General features: G+C 36.7%; 1 protein-coding gene across 5 annotated transcripts in view; it reads left to right on the top strand.

Moving 5' to 3' along the window:
- STXBP6 (syntaxin binding protein 6) overlaps positions 1-21438 on the top strand; it is a 95003-nt gene that overhangs the window by 38950 nt on the left and 34615 nt on the right. The window contains exon 2 of one of the 5 annotated variants that reach the window (XM_030948791.1): positions 12978-13078. The exons of the other annotated variants lie outside the window; for them this stretch is intronic. Coding sequence (XP_030804651.1) covers positions 12978-13078 — 101 coding nt within the window. The remainder of the gene's footprint in view (positions 1-12977; positions 13079-21438) is intronic. 5 annotated transcript variants of the gene reach the window in all.

The following is a 21438-nucleotide window of genomic DNA, read 5'->3' as shown; positions in this document are numbered from 1 at the left end:
TTGTGATGCTTTGCCCAGCCCCATGGACCCAGACTGGATCATGGCTGAACATCTGGGCACAGACTGGGATGTTCAGCAAGGACTGAACAGAGTCCAGTACAAGCTTTGTGTTATGTTTTGTTGTGAAAATTCAAATTTCTTTTTTCAGAATAGAGGAAAAAAACCAAACAAGCTTCTTTCTTCACTATCTTATCTTGGTAATGGCTTCTTTAAGGTGAAGGTTTAATAGTTCAGGTATTTCTAGGGCAAATATTGTCTAGCTCCTCTTGCTGTGTGCTCAGTGACCTAAATTTACTGCTTTAAATGGGCCATAAGTTGGATAATGGAAAGCGCTGATGTTTTTCAAATTGTTGCACAGTGTGGTTACATTCATGTACTGTATTATGTGTGTCTAAATAAATATATGTTAAATGTACACATACAGCATATAGCTTCTAGTGCTAATATTAACAAAACATAATTGCCTTCATCTGCTTATAATAAATTATTATGATACTGACTATAGTTCTTAACCAAAACTCTTTTCCTTCTTTTGTCAGAACATGCTTTGTCTTTGTTAGGTACTTCTGGTATTTTAACTCCAGGGTTCCATAAGGAGTTTTATAAGGTCAAATATCAGTTGCTCGAAATGATAATAAATTTCAAATTCCATTTTATAAAAGAGATTTTAAAATCTTTTCTTAAGGGTCTTTGAAAAACAAAACTGGTGCATTTTGAGTGGAAGCCAGATTAACCTTCTCTTCTTTATTATTGATCTTTCTGTATATATTGAAATAGAAGAGAAAATGATGAACTACTTTGGAGAGTAGGATGCATTTATTGATTGTATCCTTAATATGTCTTGGTGCTCTGATCCCTTCTGATTCTGAGTTGTCCAATGTAATATAAGCAGTCCTTTTCCACAAGAATTTTGTGTAGGAGGACATCTTTTTACAGCAACACTACAGAATTATGTATTTGAAAGCATTTAGTGTTAAGAGTGGTGTGTTTTGGTTTGCTTTTTTTTTCTCTTTTTAAGGTGGAGGAGGAATGTATGTGTGTTCCTGTGCGTCCTACCAATACCCTACTTGATCTTATTCACATGTAGGAAATACTTTCTAAATGGCAAGCTGAAGATGTGTAGTTATGTGTCTGCTGTTCAGCACTTTTTTTCCCCCAAATCCTTCAGAATAGAATTGTAGCAGATTGATAAAGTTTAGCAGTTTACTGTGCATCAGTATTGTTCCCCAGAGCTCAGTATTGCACCCAGTCCTGATTAATATCTTTATTTATCATCTGGATGAGGTGATCAGGTGCATCCTCAGACAGATTACAGACTACACCAAGCTGGGCAGGAGTGTTGATCATCTGGAGGGCAGGAGGGCTCTGCAGAGGGATCTAGGCAGGCTGGATCAATGGGCCAAGGCCAGTGGTATGAGATTCAACAAAGTTCCAGATCCTGCCCTTGGAGCACAAGAACCCCAGGCAGCACTACAGGCTGGAGACAGAGTGGTTGGGAAGATGTCAGGTGGAAAAAGATCTAGGAGTGCTGGTCAACAGCTGGAGGAACATGTTCCAGTGTGTGCCCAGGTGGCCAAGAAGGCCAATGGCATCCAGATCTGTATCAGCAATAGTGGGGGCAGCAGGATCAGGGCAGTCCCTGTGTACTCAGGATTTGTGAGGCTGCACCTGGAGTCCTGTATTCAGTTCTGGGCCTGTCACTGCAAGGAAGACATTGAGGTGCTGGAGCATGTCCAGAGAGGGGGATAATGAAGCTGATGAAGGTTCTAGAGGGTAATCTCTTTGAGAAGCAGCTGAGGGAATTGGGGTTGTTTAACCTGGAGCAAAGGATGCTCAGGGAAGATGTTACTATGGCTGCCTGAAAGGAGGTAGTAACAAGGTGGGGGCCAGCCTCTTCTCCCAGGTAACTAGTGAAAAGACAAGAAAATGGCCTCAAGTTATGCCAGAGAGGTTCAGGCTGGACATCAGGAGGAACTTCTTCACAGTGGGGCTTCTTAAACACTGGAATGGACTGCTCAGGGTGGTGGTGCAGTTACCATCCCTGGAGGTGTTCAAGAGAAATGGCTGGTTGTGGCACTTAGTGCCATGGCATATCTGACATGGTGATGTTCAGTCAAAGGTTGGACTTAATGATCTGAGGTGTTCTCCAAGCTAAATGATTCTGTGACTCTCTGAGCTGTTTTTAAAAAATGTGTCAATGCACAGAATTTCTGTTACTAATGTTGCTTTCAATTCGATTCAGACTTGATCTCTTGAAATTGTTTTTCCTTCCACCTCAATCAGACATAAACTCCTTGAAAAGATTTCCAAAATCTCAAATGAGAAATCTTGGAAAAATGAGAAAGGAAAAAATGTGAGCAAAACAAAGACATCAAAAACAAAGACATTGAAGAATGTGAAGCATCAGATCTGTTTATTAAGTCGTATGAAAATTTGCAGTAATTAAAAGAAATAAATTCAATATTCATAAATACAAAGCCAGTTTTGATGCAACAAGATTTATGCATAAAACAAATTGGTTGTAAAACTGTAGACTGGAAGTTGTACAGTTGTACAGTGAGAGCTGCTTGTTGCCTCATTCATAATAAAAGAAGCTTGATGATATTATTAGTTGGACTTTGCGGGCTTTTTCATGGAGGTATGCAAAAATTACTACGCGAAGTAGTTATGTTGCAGACCCCTTCACTCCCCTCTGTGTTCCAAAGAGAATGGGGGCTCTATAGAGCTTTATCCATTTATTGTAATTACTTGTGCTGAGTAGGTTTGTATTCCTCAAGAGCTGGCAGCACCTTACTTCAGTGGTGATGATGTATTTCAGTGCCATGTTTTGCCCAGAACGTGGCAGATGCTTGCATCAAGTTTAATGCCAGGTTAAAATGTTTGAATGTCATGATGTCTTTGGAAACAGTTTGTTCATTATTGGTCCAAGTGAGGCTTTTGGCGGGGTTTGGTGCTATCTTGTATGTGACAAAAATGCAGAGCTGTGAAGTAATGCTCTACTTAACAAATTTTCATGGTAACTATCCTTTCAAGGTGGAGTACAGCAGCCATGCACGTAAGACATGTGTGAGTATCCCCTAATTGCTAGCTTTGGCAGAAGCTATTCTTATGGTACCTTAACAGTTAAAACTGCTGTGTTTTGCTTTGCAATAGGATTCATTCTGAACAGTCTTAGTTTTTGTAGTGCTGGAGTGTAGTATGTATAATACCCTGACTCACTGCATTATGGATTGTTGAATCATACTGGGCAGAAAACATCTGGAATGTTCCCTTGATGTTGTATTTCAGAAAGCATTTCTGTTGATTGCTGTATAGTTCTGCTCTTAGAAGTAATATCATCTTGTGAAGAAAACCAGAAGTTTTCTTTCTCACTGACCAACGCTTACTGTATTAAACCCTTTTAGTAGATAAACATCAGATTAAAACCTTATCTTTTTATAGTACTCCAAGCGATATGAGTCAAAGCCTGTAAGTTTTCACCATACATCTGGCCTTTAAATACTGTACTATGGAATAATTTTCAGCGTGGAGCAGCACGTAAGAAATACTTAAAAAAGGAACTGCTGAGCTGATTAGAATACTGCATCAAGCTTCTCTATCGTTAGGTAGATTTTATTGTTGCCTTGACAAAGAGAAAGATGAATAATGCAGTTCTGATGTCTGAATATTTTCTGTTTGGGACTTTAATCTGTAAATAATCCTTTTAAAGCAAGTAAAATTGAAAAAGAACAGATCAGAACTGATGATTGATTTTCTGGTGTGTTTAGCCTCTGTCCCCCAGTTTATGCAAACTGCTGCCACAGGAGCTCATATATCAATCGAGTAGCAAGACAGACCTGAAAAACACAGTAGGGTGGAATTAGTTAATGGACTAAGTCTGTCCAATTGTCCCTTACTGTTATAATATCTGAATGTTTCAGACTGTTGAATTAAAAACAAGCTCATGTTCTCATGTATGCATGTATATGTGCTACTGTGAACAAGTGCTCTGCATTTACAGCAGGCATTGTTTTTCCTCCAGCCTACTTACATTTAGATTTTTAGTAACTTGTTTTTGTACTCTGATTATGCATATCCTAACAAGAAGGAAAAAACAACATATGAAGGGTGGGGAGGCTGAGAGAATATAAACTATGCAAAGTTTTGTTGGCCTTGTATCAGGGAGGAGCCTACCCATTAGTCCAAGTTAAAACAATCTCTAGTAACTGTTTAGTTGGAACAACTTCATAGAGAAAGTCTGGCACACCCAGTCAGCTGCTTTTCTGTTCATTAGAGCTCAGCAGCCCACAGTAACGCTCTGATAGCCTCAGGGAATGGCAAAGTTAAAATCCTACAAATTCTCTAATGTTACTGTTTTAAACAAAATTTCATTTGGGTGAAATTTTCAGAGGCTGAGTCTGAGAAAACTTTATAACATTGCAAAACATACTTGTTAGGCAGTAAAGTTCCTTGGGCATTTTTAGCCCCTAATCTTAAATAGGTATTGGAAAATTACTGTAAGCATTTCATTCTCTTTTCATATTGTCTACTTAGACCTGTCTTGGGAGGACAGGCTCAGCTGGAAGGGAAGCTGCAACATAAACGTCTTGCTGGATGAAATAACTGGTAAATGCTTTTCCTGGATAATATGATATCAGCCCCTGCTGTGTTAGTTTTCTTAAACCTGTGCCTCATGTCACTCTGTGGAACACAGATAGTGTGGAACACACATAGTAATGGCAAGAGCAATTTTCTGTGACTGGAAGGGAATAGAATGTTAAAAGAACATTCTCTTACTTCTAGCAAGAGAAATGTTTACAACATGTATTTAAAGCAGTTACACAAAGTATGCTTTTTCTGAGTGAGGCAAAAAAAGTGGAAGCTGAAGTAAACAAAAGCTTTAAACCTTCAGACATTATATTTATTCACTTGCATTAATGACAGATTGCTAAAGAAAACTTGACTGTTTAAGTGTCTGGGAATATCTAAAGTTGTCTAGAATAGTATCTGAGAAGATTTTAGGCAGCTAAAATTTGTTGAATTTGCTTAAAAAGAAAACAACAGCTAGGTAAGAGAATGCTTAAAAGTTCTGGAATGATTTCTGTTCACCTTTATTTTTGTACTCACATATAATGATTTCTTTTAAGAATAGTTTTCTTAGGTTTAGCACATGTAAGTTTGCCGGACAAATATGCAAACAGTCCTTCAGCTGTACCATTTCAGGGAATGCTGCATTTTTGCCCTGTGTCCAATCTGTAATGAAAGGTAGTTGGGAAACAAAACAAAAATTGTCTTTAAGTATGGGGAACAGAAAACGGGTTGAGGAGATGCTTTGAAATTTTTTAGGAACTGGGAGATGGGAGGGTTTTTACAGTGACGTTAGGAAGAGTCTAAACTCATAAACCACTGTGTGTATTGACTGATAAAGCAATTCATATTTTATTCATTTGGACTCCTAAATTTTTTTTTAAATTTAAAAATAGGTTTTCCTTTTGTCTCCTGTTTTCCCCTGGTCACCTAGAGATAAAAAAAAAGTAAGCAAGTTTGCTTACAAGTTTGCCTTTAGATTTTGTGTTGTACTTTGGGAAGTATTGTGAATCACATAATTCCATAAATTCCATTTAGGTTGGAAAAAATCTCTAAGGTCATTGAGTCCAACTTTGAACAGTCATCACCTTGTCAGCTAAATTGTAGCGCTAAGTAACATGTTCAGTCATTTTTTCACATCTCCGGGGATATGTTCTGTGATCTATGTTCATATCATTTTAACTAAAAGTGAGGCTTGTTTGTGTTCCAGCTAGAACCTGATGTATCCTAATAAAATATTTTTGTGCTTAGGCCAAATAGTCAAATAGCTTTTGTTCTGGCCAGGGAAAAGTGTGAGGAAGGGAAGAGCAGAACAGAAAGAATCAACACGTGCAACTACACCAGCTGGTTGAACCACATACTTCTCTTGCTCCTAATGATGTGTTGGAGCATGAGGTTGCCATTGTGCAAGTTAGGACTTTCAGTCTGTACTGAGATACTGTGAGGACTGAAGTATGTCATGGTTGTGAGAGTTTGTGATCCGTGTGATGAGAAACAACTTTTCGTTAAAGGCTCTAATTGCCTTTATAATATGATAAAAATGTTTCCTTGTTTAATCATTTTTCAGTCCTTATGTTACACTAATCAGAGAATAGCAGAACAGCCTGGGTTGAAAGGAGCCTTAAAATAATCATCTGATCCAGTCTTTATTTGTTAAATAATATACTAAAAAAAAATAGTGTATAGTGTTGTTCAGTGTATAGGCACTGGTGTTGTTCAGACTGTCTGGAATTACCCAGAGCAGCAGCCTAAACAAGTAGAAATGGTGTCAAGAATAGTTTTAACTGTTCATTTAGGTAGGTAGCACAGTCTCAAAGACTTCAATGACCAGAGGTGTACTACTGCTTTGGACTGAAAATTTAATGATGTGTAGAAAATCTTGTAAAAGTTACATGTATCTGTGACTATCTGCTGCTCTGCTTTTTCTATTGTAAGTGTTTATCCATAACCCATGGTTTCTCACTGATTCAGCTCAGTCACTTCTTTAAAGAATTTCATATGGTTCTCAGGTCTGTTTAAGGTGGACCTGTTCAAACAGTATTTCTTTTTTTCCATTTGCTTTTTTCTCTCTTTAAAAAACACCTGCATTATTTAGGGCAATCAGCTTGGTTTCATGATGTCTTCCTGATTTTTGCATATCTGTAATGCCTTTAGAAGATGGGAAAAAGATTTGAAATTCCCTTTTTCTGTGGGTAGCTACTATTCTAAAACAAATCAGTTGTGAACAACTTCTTTTAGTCCTCTGATTTATGGAAGTTTTACTTCGGCAAGGTTTCTGTTTGTTACTTCCACTTCTAAAATATGCCTTTTTCTTTATGATAAATTATTTGCATTATTTAGCCATGGCTATTGCTTCTTGGAGAAGTTTCAGTCACTAACCATAGTTGTTTCACTTCAAGTTAATTCTTGTTTTAATTTTGCGCACTTCCTTCCTGAATGTGAATATTCACTAGTAACAGGCCATTGTCCACTTGGCTCTATTTCTGCTTAACTCAATCTCCAGCTGTCCAGCTCTGTGCAAAAATCTTATCCTTTTCTGAAACAAAACATAACACTAATCCTCTCTGCTTATGCCAACTTCTTCTGTTCATAACACTAGTAACGTTGCTGATTGTTAACCTCATGTGATTATTCCACCCTCTTTTATCTTCCTGCTCTTTTTAAAGAATCCACTTTCTGGCTTTTCCATCTTGCAGTCAAGCTCTTAATTTTCAATACCACATCTGCTCTTTTGGGCCATATTTTTGCTTTTCTTTATTTTTCCTTTCTAGAATCCTGCTGTAAACCCAGGCTTCCACTGTGCCATTTCTGTGAAAATTTGATATGCTATCACTTGGCTTCATTCCAGGTTCAGGAGGAATCACTTGGAGTACATAATTCCTATTTCTTATTTTCCCTGGCCACTTTGTCTGCACTTCAGTTGGATGTTTGTTTCTGGCAGGTTTTGTGAACTCCATGCTTTATTAGTGATTGTCTAATAGGAGATCAAAAGGTATTCAGTTGATTTGTGTAATATTTGATTAAACCAGTCCTAGGAGTTGCTTGTCAGCTCTGTGCAGGAAGCTTCTGCACGTAACAGAAGGGCAGAGATACTGCTCCTACAAAATGGTTGGAATTTTTTTGGCCATAGAGCTAGGTTTTAAAACTATTTGAAAAAAGTAAGAAGTTCACAGAATGGTGAAGAAATTATGATTACTAGAGCAGCCTTGTAGAGCTGTATTTTTGTCTGTTAATGAGTGTCCATTAGGACATGTTTGTGGGGATGGAGTAATGGAAAAAATGTTGCATTCTTCTAAATGTTTGACATTCATCTGTAAACTGTGGTTGTGCTCTGGCTTCCTTTCCACCTATTCAAGTGTATTACTCCTTCCCTCTGGGAAAGATTTTTGGCTTTATCGTTCATGCTTCATTCTCTTTTGCCCGTTAATCTCAATGAAAAGAGAATTTACAGCCTCTTCAGCTTTTTTTGTCCTCCACAAATACTGTCACATATAGCAAATAGTATAATACATTGTCCATATGTTATAATGGACATTTACTTAGGCTTAAGTAAACATGGAAGAGAGGGGTACAAATTGAATTCAACATATACACCTTCTTATATTTTAAAATTAGCTTTAGACATAGTTCCTCTATTTGTTTAAGTTCTCTCACAGCATTTCTGTGAGAGAATACAGAATAAGAATACAGATAAAAAATCAGTAATATGGTGACTTCATTTTTTTGCATAAAATACTTTATCTCTAGTAGTGTGGCATGTTAATAAAACAGTTTGTCAAACATCTACATGGGTGTAGAAAATAGAATAAAAGAAATGAAAATCCTTTCAGTTTTAAAGTGCTGCCTAAGCAGACAATTTAATTTAAATCATAACAGGAATGCATCAGTTTGAGGGCTGATATGAAAATTGTTTTCCTAACTATAGAAATGTTTTTTTAAAGCATGGGGTTTGTTTCATTTTGAACATATTACAAACATCTCAGGAACTGGATGGAATTGATATTCAGAAAATTCTGAAAATTTAATATAGTCAAATGAAACTTTGTCAAGCTATTTCGTGCCTATGTGCTTTATCTGTCAAAGCACTCTGACTCAGAGTACACATAGAATTTCCTAGAATAGGAGTAACTTGACTGACATGTCCTTTATTTTAAGATGTTATTTTTATTGAGTCAGTAGTTTCATAACCTAGTTATCAATATTCTTGAAACAAAGGCAGTTACCACCACCAAGTTGCTAAGTGACTATAAGCTTTCATAAGCGGTAATTAGTACTGTAAAGAAAAGGGGTAGACTGCTCACTTCTGATGTTTCCAGTATAAATCTAAAAATTCTTGTCTAACTTTTCAGGTTAATTTTTGATACTGGTGTGGCTGCAATTTGTACAGAATTTAGTTTTATCCTATTGGATAGTGAGTACAAAAAGATATTTTACAAGAACCCTCAAATCATAATGTAGTTGATTGTAGGATTGCCTTTCCACAAGGTGTGGTACTTCCTTATTACCCTAAGTGTTGGCTAGTGCTTAGTTTCATTTTTAAAGCAAGTGGAAGCAGGATCTTTGAGGGGTACAGGTGTCTGGAGGGGTCGGGACTAGCTGATGCCATACTGTGCAAGGTGTGCTCAGTACAATGTGCAGCCTGCATCTTAAGGTGCAGCTGTGTAACTCCTCTGCTCATACCTGCTCTCTGGCCACATCTTTTTAAGTAGAATCATCAGCCACTGGTGAGTGAGGCTCAGGACCTCTGAGGGGTCTAAGCACATGTTCATAGGGTACATGTTCATAGATTTGTTATTTTAGCTTTTGGTAGTCATTGTATTGAAATGGAATCTGGATTAAGGGATTAATCAGCATAAATTAGAAAGAATATTATTCACTGAATAATATGCCACAAAGAATATTATTCATTGGAAATTATCATGGCTGCAGAACATCCAAAATGGGATTTAACAAGGCATCAAGATACTATTTCTGGGTATTTCAAATGCTGTGAGGATCTGCAGGAGTTTCTTCACCAGTATAATACAGTATGAAAAGAGTGAACAGTAGAAGTAGTAGCAGTAATAAATGAGATTGCATTCCTTTCAGTGTCAACAGTAATGAATTGAAAAAGCAAACTGAGGCCTATAAAAGGAGGTTGATGTACTAAACTGATGTTTATCAATAGATGCAAACCATGTGTTGGTAAGGTTTAGAATCTGGAAGGGGTCAATATAATATATGAGTGGGAAACAGTATTTCTTATGGACATCTCTAAACAGCTGGATGTACTTTCAAAGGAAATGCAGAGTGATGTCACGTGTTAGCCCTTTTCATATGTGCACCTTTGGTTGTTTTGTTGCTCGGAAGTGCAGAGAATGTTTCAAAATTACTTTGTTGTCTTCCCCATCTTTTGGGTTGTACCAGTAAATGAGTTATGTACAATTGATTACACTTGTGTAATCTGTAAAACTTCAGTCTATGGGTTAGCATTGTCATAATGCTGTAATAAAATTTAATGGTTTTCTGCTTATGCATTGCTGGGGGTTTTTTAACTCTGCAAGGTCATTCATATGATAATCAGTCTTGACTGTATCTTGTTGTATTACATATTCTGTAGGATCCCTGTGGGTAGCATTTGTGTAACCTTTCAAGATGCAGCTGCTGCTGATGTTACTGAATCCTTTTCATTATGTATTCATTACAGAAGGATAAACATAGGTTTATTAACAATGGCAAGAGAAGTCTACTGCAGTCTGGGATATACAGATGCAATTTGTATAGTCTTTTTCTTTGTTTTGTGTTCAGTTCTAAAGTTCCTAATCATTAATACAGCAAGAATCCACTATGAATTTGCTGTATAGTCTCTTAAATTAAATTTAAGGCTGGCCATTATAGGATCAAAGAATGAGTTACTAAAGTCTGGGATTCCTATTAAAGCTAACGGATTAGTATACTATATTGGTAAAGGAAATCCCTGAAAGAGATATTAATCTGAGAGCAATGGTAGTATGTACCGTATAAGATTCTGATTTGAAAATAATCTTTTAAAAAAGTCTCATTCTCTTTAATAGGTAGGGTATCAGAATTTCTTGCTTGCTCATGGAAAATCTTAAAAATAGAAGAGTTACCCCTCCTGCAAAACACTACCAGTAATACTGTACATTTTTTAACTTCTCAAGATACAACCCCTCCTGAGACTTGTTCAGCACAGGAGCTGGTCTGAACTGTGTGTGTGGAAGGGTAAGGAATTACAGGAACTTGAAGTAGTTGTTGAGATAACTGATTTTTCTCAAACAGCTACAAGCAGGGATGGAGAATAACTCAGCTAAGTATCAGTATGTTTCTACTCCAGGGACTTGAGCTAGCTAATGTTATTCCAGACCATGGGCTTTTGAATCCATGTTTACTTGCTTCATTGAGAGAAGTACATGCAAGTCTGATAGCTCTTTATCTTTCTCAGTGAAGTATGACTTGAGTGAGATTTTTGTGGTATTGAGGAGGACTCCAGGCATTCTTAAACAGAATTTGTGTGTTTATACTTGAAATTTCTAGACAAATAGGTATGAAAGAGCACACACTGGTGTTTCTCAGGATCCTGGTATGTAGCTCAAACCCCTAGTCTGACCCCTAGTGCAGCAAATTGTGTGGGGAAACCTGCAAATATTAAAAGTCTTGATCTTATGTGTAGGGAAGACTTTGAGGTGGAAAAAGGGGAGGATATATCTGAGGCTGAACGCAGGGCAGGTTTGTTGCTTAGATTTGTTTTATTTTCAGCTTTCTGACTTGGTTTATGAAGAAAATCCTGAAAAAGCCTTGTTTGATAATGTTAAAATAATTGATCTGCAATAGATCACAGATACTTAAGTAGAATTTTTGAAAAGTATGCTCATATGTTGTGTGTTAGGATTTGGTTGTCCCAACAAGCTGTGGATGCCCCGTCCCTGGAAGTCTTCAAGACCAGGCTGGGTGAGACTTTAGGCAACCTGATCTAGCCTGCCCGTAGCAAAGGGAGATGGAGCTAGATGATCTTTATGGTCTCTTACAATCCAAACCATTCTTAAATTCTGTGAACAAAGTGTGAATGTATTTGTGTTTTAATTTGATTTTCCAGATTAGAGTGATTTATCTTCTTACCCTGATCTGTAATTAAATGCAACTGGTGGATCCCCTTCAGGCATATGTGAAACACAGTATCTTAAGCAGCTTCATAAAGCCATGTGTTTGCATTCCTGTCTGAACAGCAGCATCTCTAGCAATAATCCAGAGAATTTGCCTCAGCATTAATATAGGTACTTTGGGTGAATTTAGTGATATATCCAGTGGTGCCTATTGTGCTGGTAGTTGTAAGGTTTTAATTATCTATTTCATGCTGTCTTTCTTTTGTAACTCTTACAGCCAAGTCTAATTGGCAGTGCTGCCGTGGGAGAGTGTACTTAGTGTTCTATTGTCAGTGGTTTTGTTAAGGAGAGAAATGTCTGGCTAATCGAGCAGTAGAACATAGGTAAGATGTAAAACATTAACAAAATTCGCATGCTATTTTTGTAATGGTGTCACATTGTGCTACATTGTTTGGTGAATTGGAAAGTGGATAGAGTCCTAAGGCATTTATAAAAATGAAGGAATTGAGTTGCTTGGTGACAGCTTCATATTTAACTGTTTGCTGAAAGATATAGACCCTTTCTTTTTATTTCGTATGTTAAGCTGTCATAATTTTGGATAAAGTTATTAGGTAAATATTTAAATTAATTAAATGTCAGAAGATAGAGTTCAAGTCCTATGTAGTATCATGATAAGTATTATAGGAAACACAGGTCATGAAACTGTTTTAAATTAGTATGGTCTGTGTTCTTTATGAAAGTGAATTAATGTGGTATAACTTTTGACAACTTCATAGCTTCTCACTCAAGCTGCTACGTATTGGTTGTTTTTACTTTTTGACACTTGAAATAGTTTTAAGCAAGTGTTAAATCAACAGGTAGATGACCGCTTGAACCAGAACTTACAAAACATTAGATTAGAAAAATGTCTGTGTACCAAATTGATGTTTAACTGATATTTAGTCAGCTCTTATCCAACCTAGTGGGGACTGATCTAGTCCAAGTCATGAAAGAAAAGGAATTAGCTCAATAATGTACCAGGGGACATTTCAGAATGAAAAAAATTACCAAAAAAAAAAAACCCAACAACAACAAAAAGAAAAAAAAAAACAGAGCAAGAAATACAAGTCTGAAAGAAATCTATAAAGCAAGTCCTTCAGCATAACTCTTTACTTTTATTTCTTTGGTGGCTCTTTAGGGAGTTGCCATTCTCTCCCTTTCCAAATGGCACTGCAGTTTGTGCAGTCATATTACTGATCCAGGTCAGGAACTGATTCAACTGAAAAATATTTTTCTTTTCCTGTGTTCTTTTTCATCCTGCTCACTCTGCAGTCTGGTACCACCTGTGACTGAAAGCCATGGCATGGGACAGAGTGAAAGCCAAGGCAATGGGAAGAGGCACCTGACAGCAGTACCTGATTTATGCCATAGAGGTACCAAACTTGTGACCATGACCTCTGCTGCCTCTGCACTGTCGCTCTTGTTTGGTGCTGGTACAAATCCTGAAGAGATTGATTCCATGCATTTGGCCAAAGCTGTATTTGAAATTATTGAGACCAAATGGTGTCTTCATAAACAAGTTATGCATTTATTAAATATAAAAAATAAAAATATTATGTGTTAATAATCAAAACAGGAACAAAGTGAAATTCACAAGGCTTATTTACTATGCAAGGGCTTTCCTAAGCAGCAACAAGTGGTGTTACTCCACTGCTTCAAATGTACTTCCCCCCTTATACTAAAATAGTAATTTCCATAGGCTCCCCTTGATGAATCAGTTATATATACTAGGATATACATTTAGAGGAACTGAGTAACATAACAGCCCATTTTATGAATGAATATATTCACAAGCAGCAGAGTATTCTCAGCAAAAGAATTAACAGCTCACAACCCAAATAAGTGTTTTGGTTCAGTCACCTAAGCCTCACAGATGGCTAGCCCATTGTAAAGAGGATATCTGTCTTAAAGCATTTATTTCTACCAGATTTATGTGAAATATATTATTTATTTCCTCAAACCTATTGTACTTTATTTGTCACTGAATGAAGACTTACTAAGTATCAACAGTGTTGATAATCTCAAATATTCACTTTTATATGCATGGCAATTGATTAACATGTCATGTGTTGCAAAAATAGATGTGTAATATATCCTTATCTTTCTAAGGGAAAATGTTGATTGGTAGCATCAGGTGAGTTGGGAAGAACATATGCAATTATTTTTCATGTCACATTCTAATCCTTGTATCTTATGGTGGCATATCAGTAAAGGACTGCTTCTCTCTAAGACAGAACTATTGCATCAGATAGCTCCCTTTGTCATAGGAGCACAATACTAATGGGTGTGTTCCCATGGGTGGGCTCATGCATGGATGACCTTTCTGCAAGGTCTTTTTAAAATTAAATTAGTAACTTATGTCTGGATAGTTTGACCAACACAGAAGTGTGGAAATGTTTCTGCCCCTTTTTTATATTCCTTTCTAAATGCCTGGTATGTAGGGGTGTTGTAGCTGTGAAACATCACTTGGCTGATTATGCACTTCACCTCTCCTTAAGATACATTGATGTGGTTTAATTATTTGCTTTAAAGTAATCTGATCCTGGTCGTATTCTTATACTTTTGCTAGTCATATTCAATACCTGTTAGTCAGGGAATGTTCCAGCATAACTTGGCACACAAAATACTACTGAAGCAGACATCCCTTTAAAATATAATTAAAACCTAGAGACCTTACTATTCCCATGTTATTCTCCAGTAATCCTTGAGCGTTTGTAAGCTATTGAGATGCTTCTTTTAAAAGTCTGTTCATCATTACTGTATTTCTTGTGCTGAGTTTTACTAGGGAGAGCAAGATACTAAGATGGAAACCTTCAAATGGGATAAGGCTGCTCTGTTCCCTTCCCCTGTAATTTTAGTCCTCGTATCCTTTTGGTCTAAATGCCTTTGCTTTCTTTCCATGATGTAGTTTCTATAGCTATATTCTGGATCACATTCAACTTCTTGTGTTGGCAGTCTTTGCAATTATACCACATTCAATAAATCTCTGAAAAGGCTAAATTGACTTCTAAAGAGCCTTTTGAAGGCCTCATTACCATCATTTTTTGTCCTGACATGCTAATAGGGACACACCCCTGCACTTTTAGCAGGGCCAAATTATTAAGTAGTTGAATACCTGTCCCTGTAGCATCTAAATTTTCTAAGGTAGTGCTCTTTTCTTTTAGTATGAAATAGCATATTCTGTATAGCTGTGATAGTCAGTCTGTGGGAAACCAAGAACTAGGATGCAGATGTGTTCCCTTAAGAACTGTTAAACCAGCTGATGCTGCAATGTTCTGCTTGTACATAGCTGTCTACAGCAGACAAAACCTTTTTAGATTCATAGGTAATCTTGTGGATTTAAGATGTTAACTGAGAGCTGACTAAATATCAGTTTTCTCATGTAAGAGAAAACCATTTCAGTTTTCTCAAGCCTGGGAGGACAGAAGGGTTCAGTGAGCATCTCTTGCTGATGCCATGGGAGATTTTGCAGCAAGCGTTATAAACAAACAGCTCTTGCAGTAATCAAGTTAGGCAAATCAAATGACAGGTACTAATTACTGTGTCCCAATGGTTCTCAGGTATTCTCATGTCCCATTTACTGTTTCATGAACAGAGACTTAAGTTTTGAGAGACAAGTTATTGCTTCTTGAAAAGCCAGTGACAGAAAAAATGCCAAGTAAGGAAGAACTCAAATAGGAATGGTGTCATGATTTCAATATGTAATTTTAATTAAATTTTTTGAGTTCTCAAATGATCATGTGAAATGATGGAATGGGGAATTAAACCCCTTATAGCAAGGGGTCCTATTCTTGATCTTTTATTTATGTATTTTGGGGTAAAGCGCAACAACTTTAGTTTTAGTAGAACATCTTATCTAGTAGCAGAATGCTGTTCTGAGTGAGTGTAAGCTGAAATGGCTGTATTTGCAACAGGTCATTAACTGGGAATAACTACCAGATGGAAAAGTAGTGGAAGTTAATATTTGTGAAACAAGGTAAGGTTTCTCATTAGGAGAATTAGCCTGTAGGGTGGGCTGTGGTGTTTTTTTCTCCCTTTCCCCCACCCCCCTTTTTAAGGTGCTGTGTCTAACTGCTACTATTAATGTATACTTGGGCAAGTAAGCTATTGAATACGGATAGTTTTTAAAAACTTGTGTTTCTAGGAAATTTCTCTTAAATTTCACTACAGAGCAACTTAGATTATATGATAGCTTTATTGCTACAGTCTTGGGATTTGGAAATATCCAGCTGATTTTCCGACCTTCACTGGGAGACAGGGTCAGACCTGCAGAAGTTATGATAGCTGTTGACAATATGCTCAAATTGTAAAGTCTTCAAAGCTGTGAAAGCAAGTCTTTAGAGTGTGAAGCAAACCCTGTGTGTTTTTTTTAAGTACAAAGATTTTTGCATTTTTGTTTCAAGCCTTTTAAAAATTTGAATTCTGTTTCCAGCTTAAAACTCTAATCTGAAATTTATTTATTCAGTAAGGTTCTAGTATGCAAAAGAAAGCAAAATAAAAGTTTGTTGAATAGGTTTGTCTTCACAGGGACTAATTTGTGATTTTTATTGCTCCTATGGAAAAATACGAAATGCTTTTCCCCTCTCTAACAGAAATTCTTCGGCAGCCATTCTGTTTAACTTTTTTAGTTTCTAAGAAATTCAATAAATACTCTGAGTTTTCTAGAAGGAAAAGATCTGGAAGTGCACTGTATTTTCTTGGTGGGTAGAGGACAGAGAAACCAGCTATAAAAGCACCACATTTGGCTTGCTTTGAATTACCTCTGTCTCCTTAACGTGCGTGCTTATCTGAAAGAAACAAAACATTAAAATTATTCATTGTTTAGAGCTTATTTGTACCAAAAAATGGATTCCTAGAATTGAGAGAGCCAACCACAAAGCATAGATCTTAATAATAAAACAGGTCTTGATGCAATGTAGTGAGTTCTTCCAGGCTGAACAAATCAAAGCAGTTATTTATTACTAAAGCAGGACACAGTTTGGCACTGCATGGATGAAATTGTCCTCAATGTATACAAACAAAAAATATTAGCCTTAGGCCATGTGTATAAGACAGTGGTCTAGAGCTGTTTTCTCCTGAAACATTGGGCAGAGACATGAAGCTCTGATCCAGTTCTCTTTTGATGTCTGGGCCTGGCTGGCTGGGAAATGGTACAGAAGAGAACCATTAGGGGAAAATAGATTGTGACAAAGCTCCTTGTCTGTTCTCCTTTTATCTTGACTTAGGAAGATTGTCATACTGTTGTTGCAGTGCTCTGATAGGAAAGGGAAGTGTTAGGAGTCTGAACTGTGCACACAGTAGTGGTGTGTAATACAAATGTGTGGCTCTAAGCATTGAGAAAGTGATAGATGGGCTGCAGTCCTGCATCTGCCAGCCCCACTTCCTGAAACTGCAAAGAGCTGAGCCTAGTAAAGTAAATAACCTTTGATTTGAAATGAGACTTTCACTAGCTCAGACCAGCATGCTTTAGACTTGTACAGTGTTCTTTTTACTGCTCAGCATTTTCCTTTAGCCACCTTGAGTCTGTCTTTGTCAGATAATGATTATTTAATCTTCTCTCTATTTTATATTTCTTTCTCTTTTAGTATTGGATAATGTATTTTGTTGAAATGATCAGTGATTCCTTTTCAAATTGATGATAGCACTGTCTTTACAAACCTTTTGATTCATCTCTTGGGTTTAGTATTTCTGGTTTTGCTTCTAAGCTTGAACTTTTAAAGTGGAATTATATGGATTTGTTGGTGTGGTACCAATAATGCCTTGTTCATAAAAGATTCATCAGTATAGCTGGCTTCCAGGCTAGAATAGTCACTCTTGAATATGTAAAATTGTCTCTGCATGAGAAATGTATTATACAGGAATATTGGTTAAAGGGTTTTTTTTTCTTATGTACATGGGAGTGGTCTTAATAGAGTTGCACTGAGAAAGGAAGCCTCTGATCATGGCTATGCAGTCCTAATAAGTTCTTTAGCCGTGGCAAGGGGAGGAGGGGAGCACAGGGCAAAAGGAAGTACAGATAATTCAGTGTTAAATTCTCTATATTCAGAAAGAATGTGAAAGGGTGTTAGAGTATAGAAGATAATGTGTTTCAAGATAAGATACACATTTTTCTTAATTTTTGGCATAACTTTATGTATACTGGCCAAAAGTACAAAAATAATCTCATCTAAATCAAGATGGTTGGGGTAAGGGGCAGAGGAGAGCAGTCTAAAACCTGTTTACTAGAAATAGCCATTCTTTGGCTTTTATGTATGTCACTATTCTCTGAAGTAAGTCCTGGTTCAACTCTTTAGGTGGCATTTAGGCATTAAAAACTAGAAATAGATTGCTTGTAATGCTTACATTTATTTACTAACTGTCCTGTTACACTGTTCTCCAGGACTTATTTTTTGTAAATTTGAGGGTTCTTAATAAGTCTTAAACAACATAAGTCTTAAACAACATTCACTGGGAACTACTTATGATGCTGAAGTTACTTCTCTTCTTGCTTTGGCTGAACTTTGTTGTTCTTTTGCTTCTTTAGTCCATAAAACATCCAATCTTAAGTCCTCGGTATGGACAGTCATGAAAGGATTGGTATTGATTGCATCGGTTGATGAGTGGGTATAAAGGCCATGTGTATAAATCAGGATTGGACTGGGACTTACACCTCTTGACAGCCTGTCAACCAGCTGGACAGATTGCATAATATATCGTAGTCTGTGGAGAGGGACTTCATGTCTTCTGTCTTCAGTAAATGCTAAAGTTCTCAGTAAAATAGGGTATCTTAAGTCAGTTTTGCTTTTAATATGTTGATAGTGATACACCAGAAACTTACAGTTTCACAGTATTTAAATTTTTAAAATCTGAGTCAACACTGTCATATTTTTTCTGTGGAATTATAAAAGTGTTATTCACTAAAATGAGTGCTTTTGAGGGATCAATTTTGTAATTTAAATCTCTGGACAAAATTGTTGAAGCTTAACCTGATTGACAAAACCTGCAACTTTAGAGGAAAATTATTTTTTCAGGAAGTTTTGACCCTTTTTTGTTGGTCAGCTCTCATGATATGGTTTTTGAATTTTAAGTTTTAAAAGTAGCTATATATGCCATTGATCTATAAGTATACCTTTCTCTTTCTTAATGCTTTTAAGCTCAGAAGTCAATACGTGTAAATTACATTCTAAATGTTGTGACTTCAGTTCTTAGTTGATTGTTTGATCACATGGCAAATGTAATTTCAAAGAACATTAGACAGTAAACTTTTTTTCTTACATTGACTTAACATCTGTATCATTAATTGATTTACCAGGGAATTACTAATCTGCAGTGAAAATACAATGCATTACTAATACTGCTCTAGTATAGAGATTGACAACAAAGAGGCGTAAAATGCAGTAAAATTTTGAAGTGTCTTCTAAAATATGTCCTTAATTCATGTAGAATACGCAGAAATAGTTCACAGAGTATCTTAGGGGAAGTGCTTTGATGTAACTTCTAATCAGTGCTCAGAATTTACTTTCTAAATTGCCATAGCTGAGTATGAGTGCATGTGTTGCAGTGATACTGATTTGCTTTGTGAAGGTATTACTCAGGAGTCAGTCACATGTTTTTGTCTGCAGCTATTAATAATTTCAGTAATGAAACAGTATTTTCATTTAAATTTTTATAATAAAATTTTGTATTGGACTTTTTTATTTTGGAAAGGCCAGTTATTTTCTTTTGAGGAGAACATGGCTAGATGCTGGTCTCAGTAGCTACCACTATAAAGGTTTTATATGTTCAAGACTTTTGGCAAGCTTAGAAAGAATTTTATTTCACAAAGAATAATGGCTTAAGGAAACTGAAAAACCTGTGGAGGTATTATTGCTACTACTGTAGTTCAAGTTAAAGCCATTCTGTTCATGTCTTAAACAGCAAATTTTAGTGTCGTTCCAAGCCCTTGAAAAATACATTGATACATTTAAACTAAGCAATTTACAGTCAAGATGACAGATTTTCTTCTTTGCTGCACCATTTGTCTTGTTTTCTCAGAGTATTTATGGATGACTCTAACAGGTTAATTACAGGACAGCCTTCATGGACTGGGCAGCAGACAAGCCAACAGTCACGGTGATTCTTGGCTGTAACTGTGCAGTGGGAAGAAGCTATTAGCACCAAATTTACAAGCTATGAGGCTTAGAATAATAGATGATATTAATTCTGTGTATTAGAGGACAGAAAAATCAAGCAAATGCTCTTCTATACATAAAACTTCAGAAGAGACAGAGGACCTTTTCTTTCAGGATGGGAATTTTCTATATTAGAGGTATATGAAGCAGAGAATAAAAAAACCTCCCAAGTCATAACCAACTGACAAAATCCCCCTTTTTACAAAGACAACTGCAAATACAAAAATGCATGTAAGTTGCATAGTAATAAATTTCATACACGAACAATAGCAATTGTTTTGCATATGTTGACAATCCAGTTGTTAGTCCTGGTGTTTGGAGATTCTTCCCTTTCTTTATATGTTTAATTTTGAATGGAGGGAAGAGGAAAAAATTATAGTGTGGTAGAAATATTGTGCATTTTTTTCTTTTACTTTATTCCCCTACCTTAAAGTGCTTGCGGTTTTTACAGAGTGGTCGATGCAGTAAAAATGACTGACATAAATGTTAAGGATATAGAACTTGATCAGAAGTAAATGCTGACAGCAAGAGGGCAGTTAAGTTGAATAACAGAGTTATTTCTGGGTAGTGTGTCATTTCTGTGTATTTTTAGAGTTCATTCAGGCTCTCACTATAAGCTTATGGAAAAATAAATTGAAAATTGCAAATCAAATTTAATTTGCAAATCTGCTCAGTGCTAGGCCCTTAAACATTATGTTTCATCTGATTTTAAGTGTTAGACCCTGAGCTTTCAATAATTAAGTAATGCTAAAGTAAAATATTGGTGTGGGTAAAAATTATGAGTTATGTAAAACTGACACTAAAAGACAAAATATCTATAGCTCATTACATTAATGTTCTACATTACAGCAGTAAATTGATGCTTGTAAAGGAATTTATGAATACCTGAGTAGATCTAATATCACTCACTTAGATGAGAATAGAGTTGTGTAGCCCAGCTTTCCCTGTCCTTGTAGGCAGATGGGGTAATTTGTATAGGAGAGCTGGAACTAGGAAGTGAGAGGAAGCGCTGAGAGGAGCACAGGGCTCAGAGCTGTGATTCTGTCTGTACAGTGGCTCAGTGTCACAACGGGATGGCTGCTGGTGGCATGATGGCTGTGGAAGCTGATCCTGCAGCCAGGCCTGGTTAATTTCCTTTCCCATTACTAAGATAACAGGATGTGCTGTGTCCCTCAGGTTTGCAGGTGATACCAAATTGGAGGGGAGGGAAGTAGGACTTTCAATAACGTGGCTCTAGATGTGGGAATGGGGAAACAGAAAGGGACTTCCTGATGTTTGGCCAAGACAGGTGTGAAATCCTGCACCTGGGCTGGAGTAATCCACTGCCTGGGCTAGAGGGCTGCCTGTCAAGTCAGGAGAGGAGAAGAAAAAAAAATCGCCATAAGAAAGTGAAGTCCTTCATTTGGTTTACTATCTTTTGCAGTTAAGTAACCTCACTGGATGATAAGGTTTGCCCCACTTTGAGCGGGGGTTTGACTAGGTGATCTTGAGAAGTCAGATTCACTTTTGTGATCCTAAATTGTATAAATGAGCAGGCAGCTGTGAAGGAACTCCTAGCATGTTTTGACATAGTAATTCCAGTC

This window comes from Camarhynchus parvulus, chromosome 5 (assembly GCF_901933205.1).
Source record: "Camarhynchus parvulus chromosome 5, STF_HiC, whole genome shotgun sequence".
NCBI lineage: Eukaryota > Metazoa > Chordata > Aves > Passeriformes > Thraupidae > Camarhynchus > Camarhynchus parvulus.
Note: the sequence above shows the minus strand (reverse complement) of the source record. Positions and strands in the feature narration are given on the sequence as shown.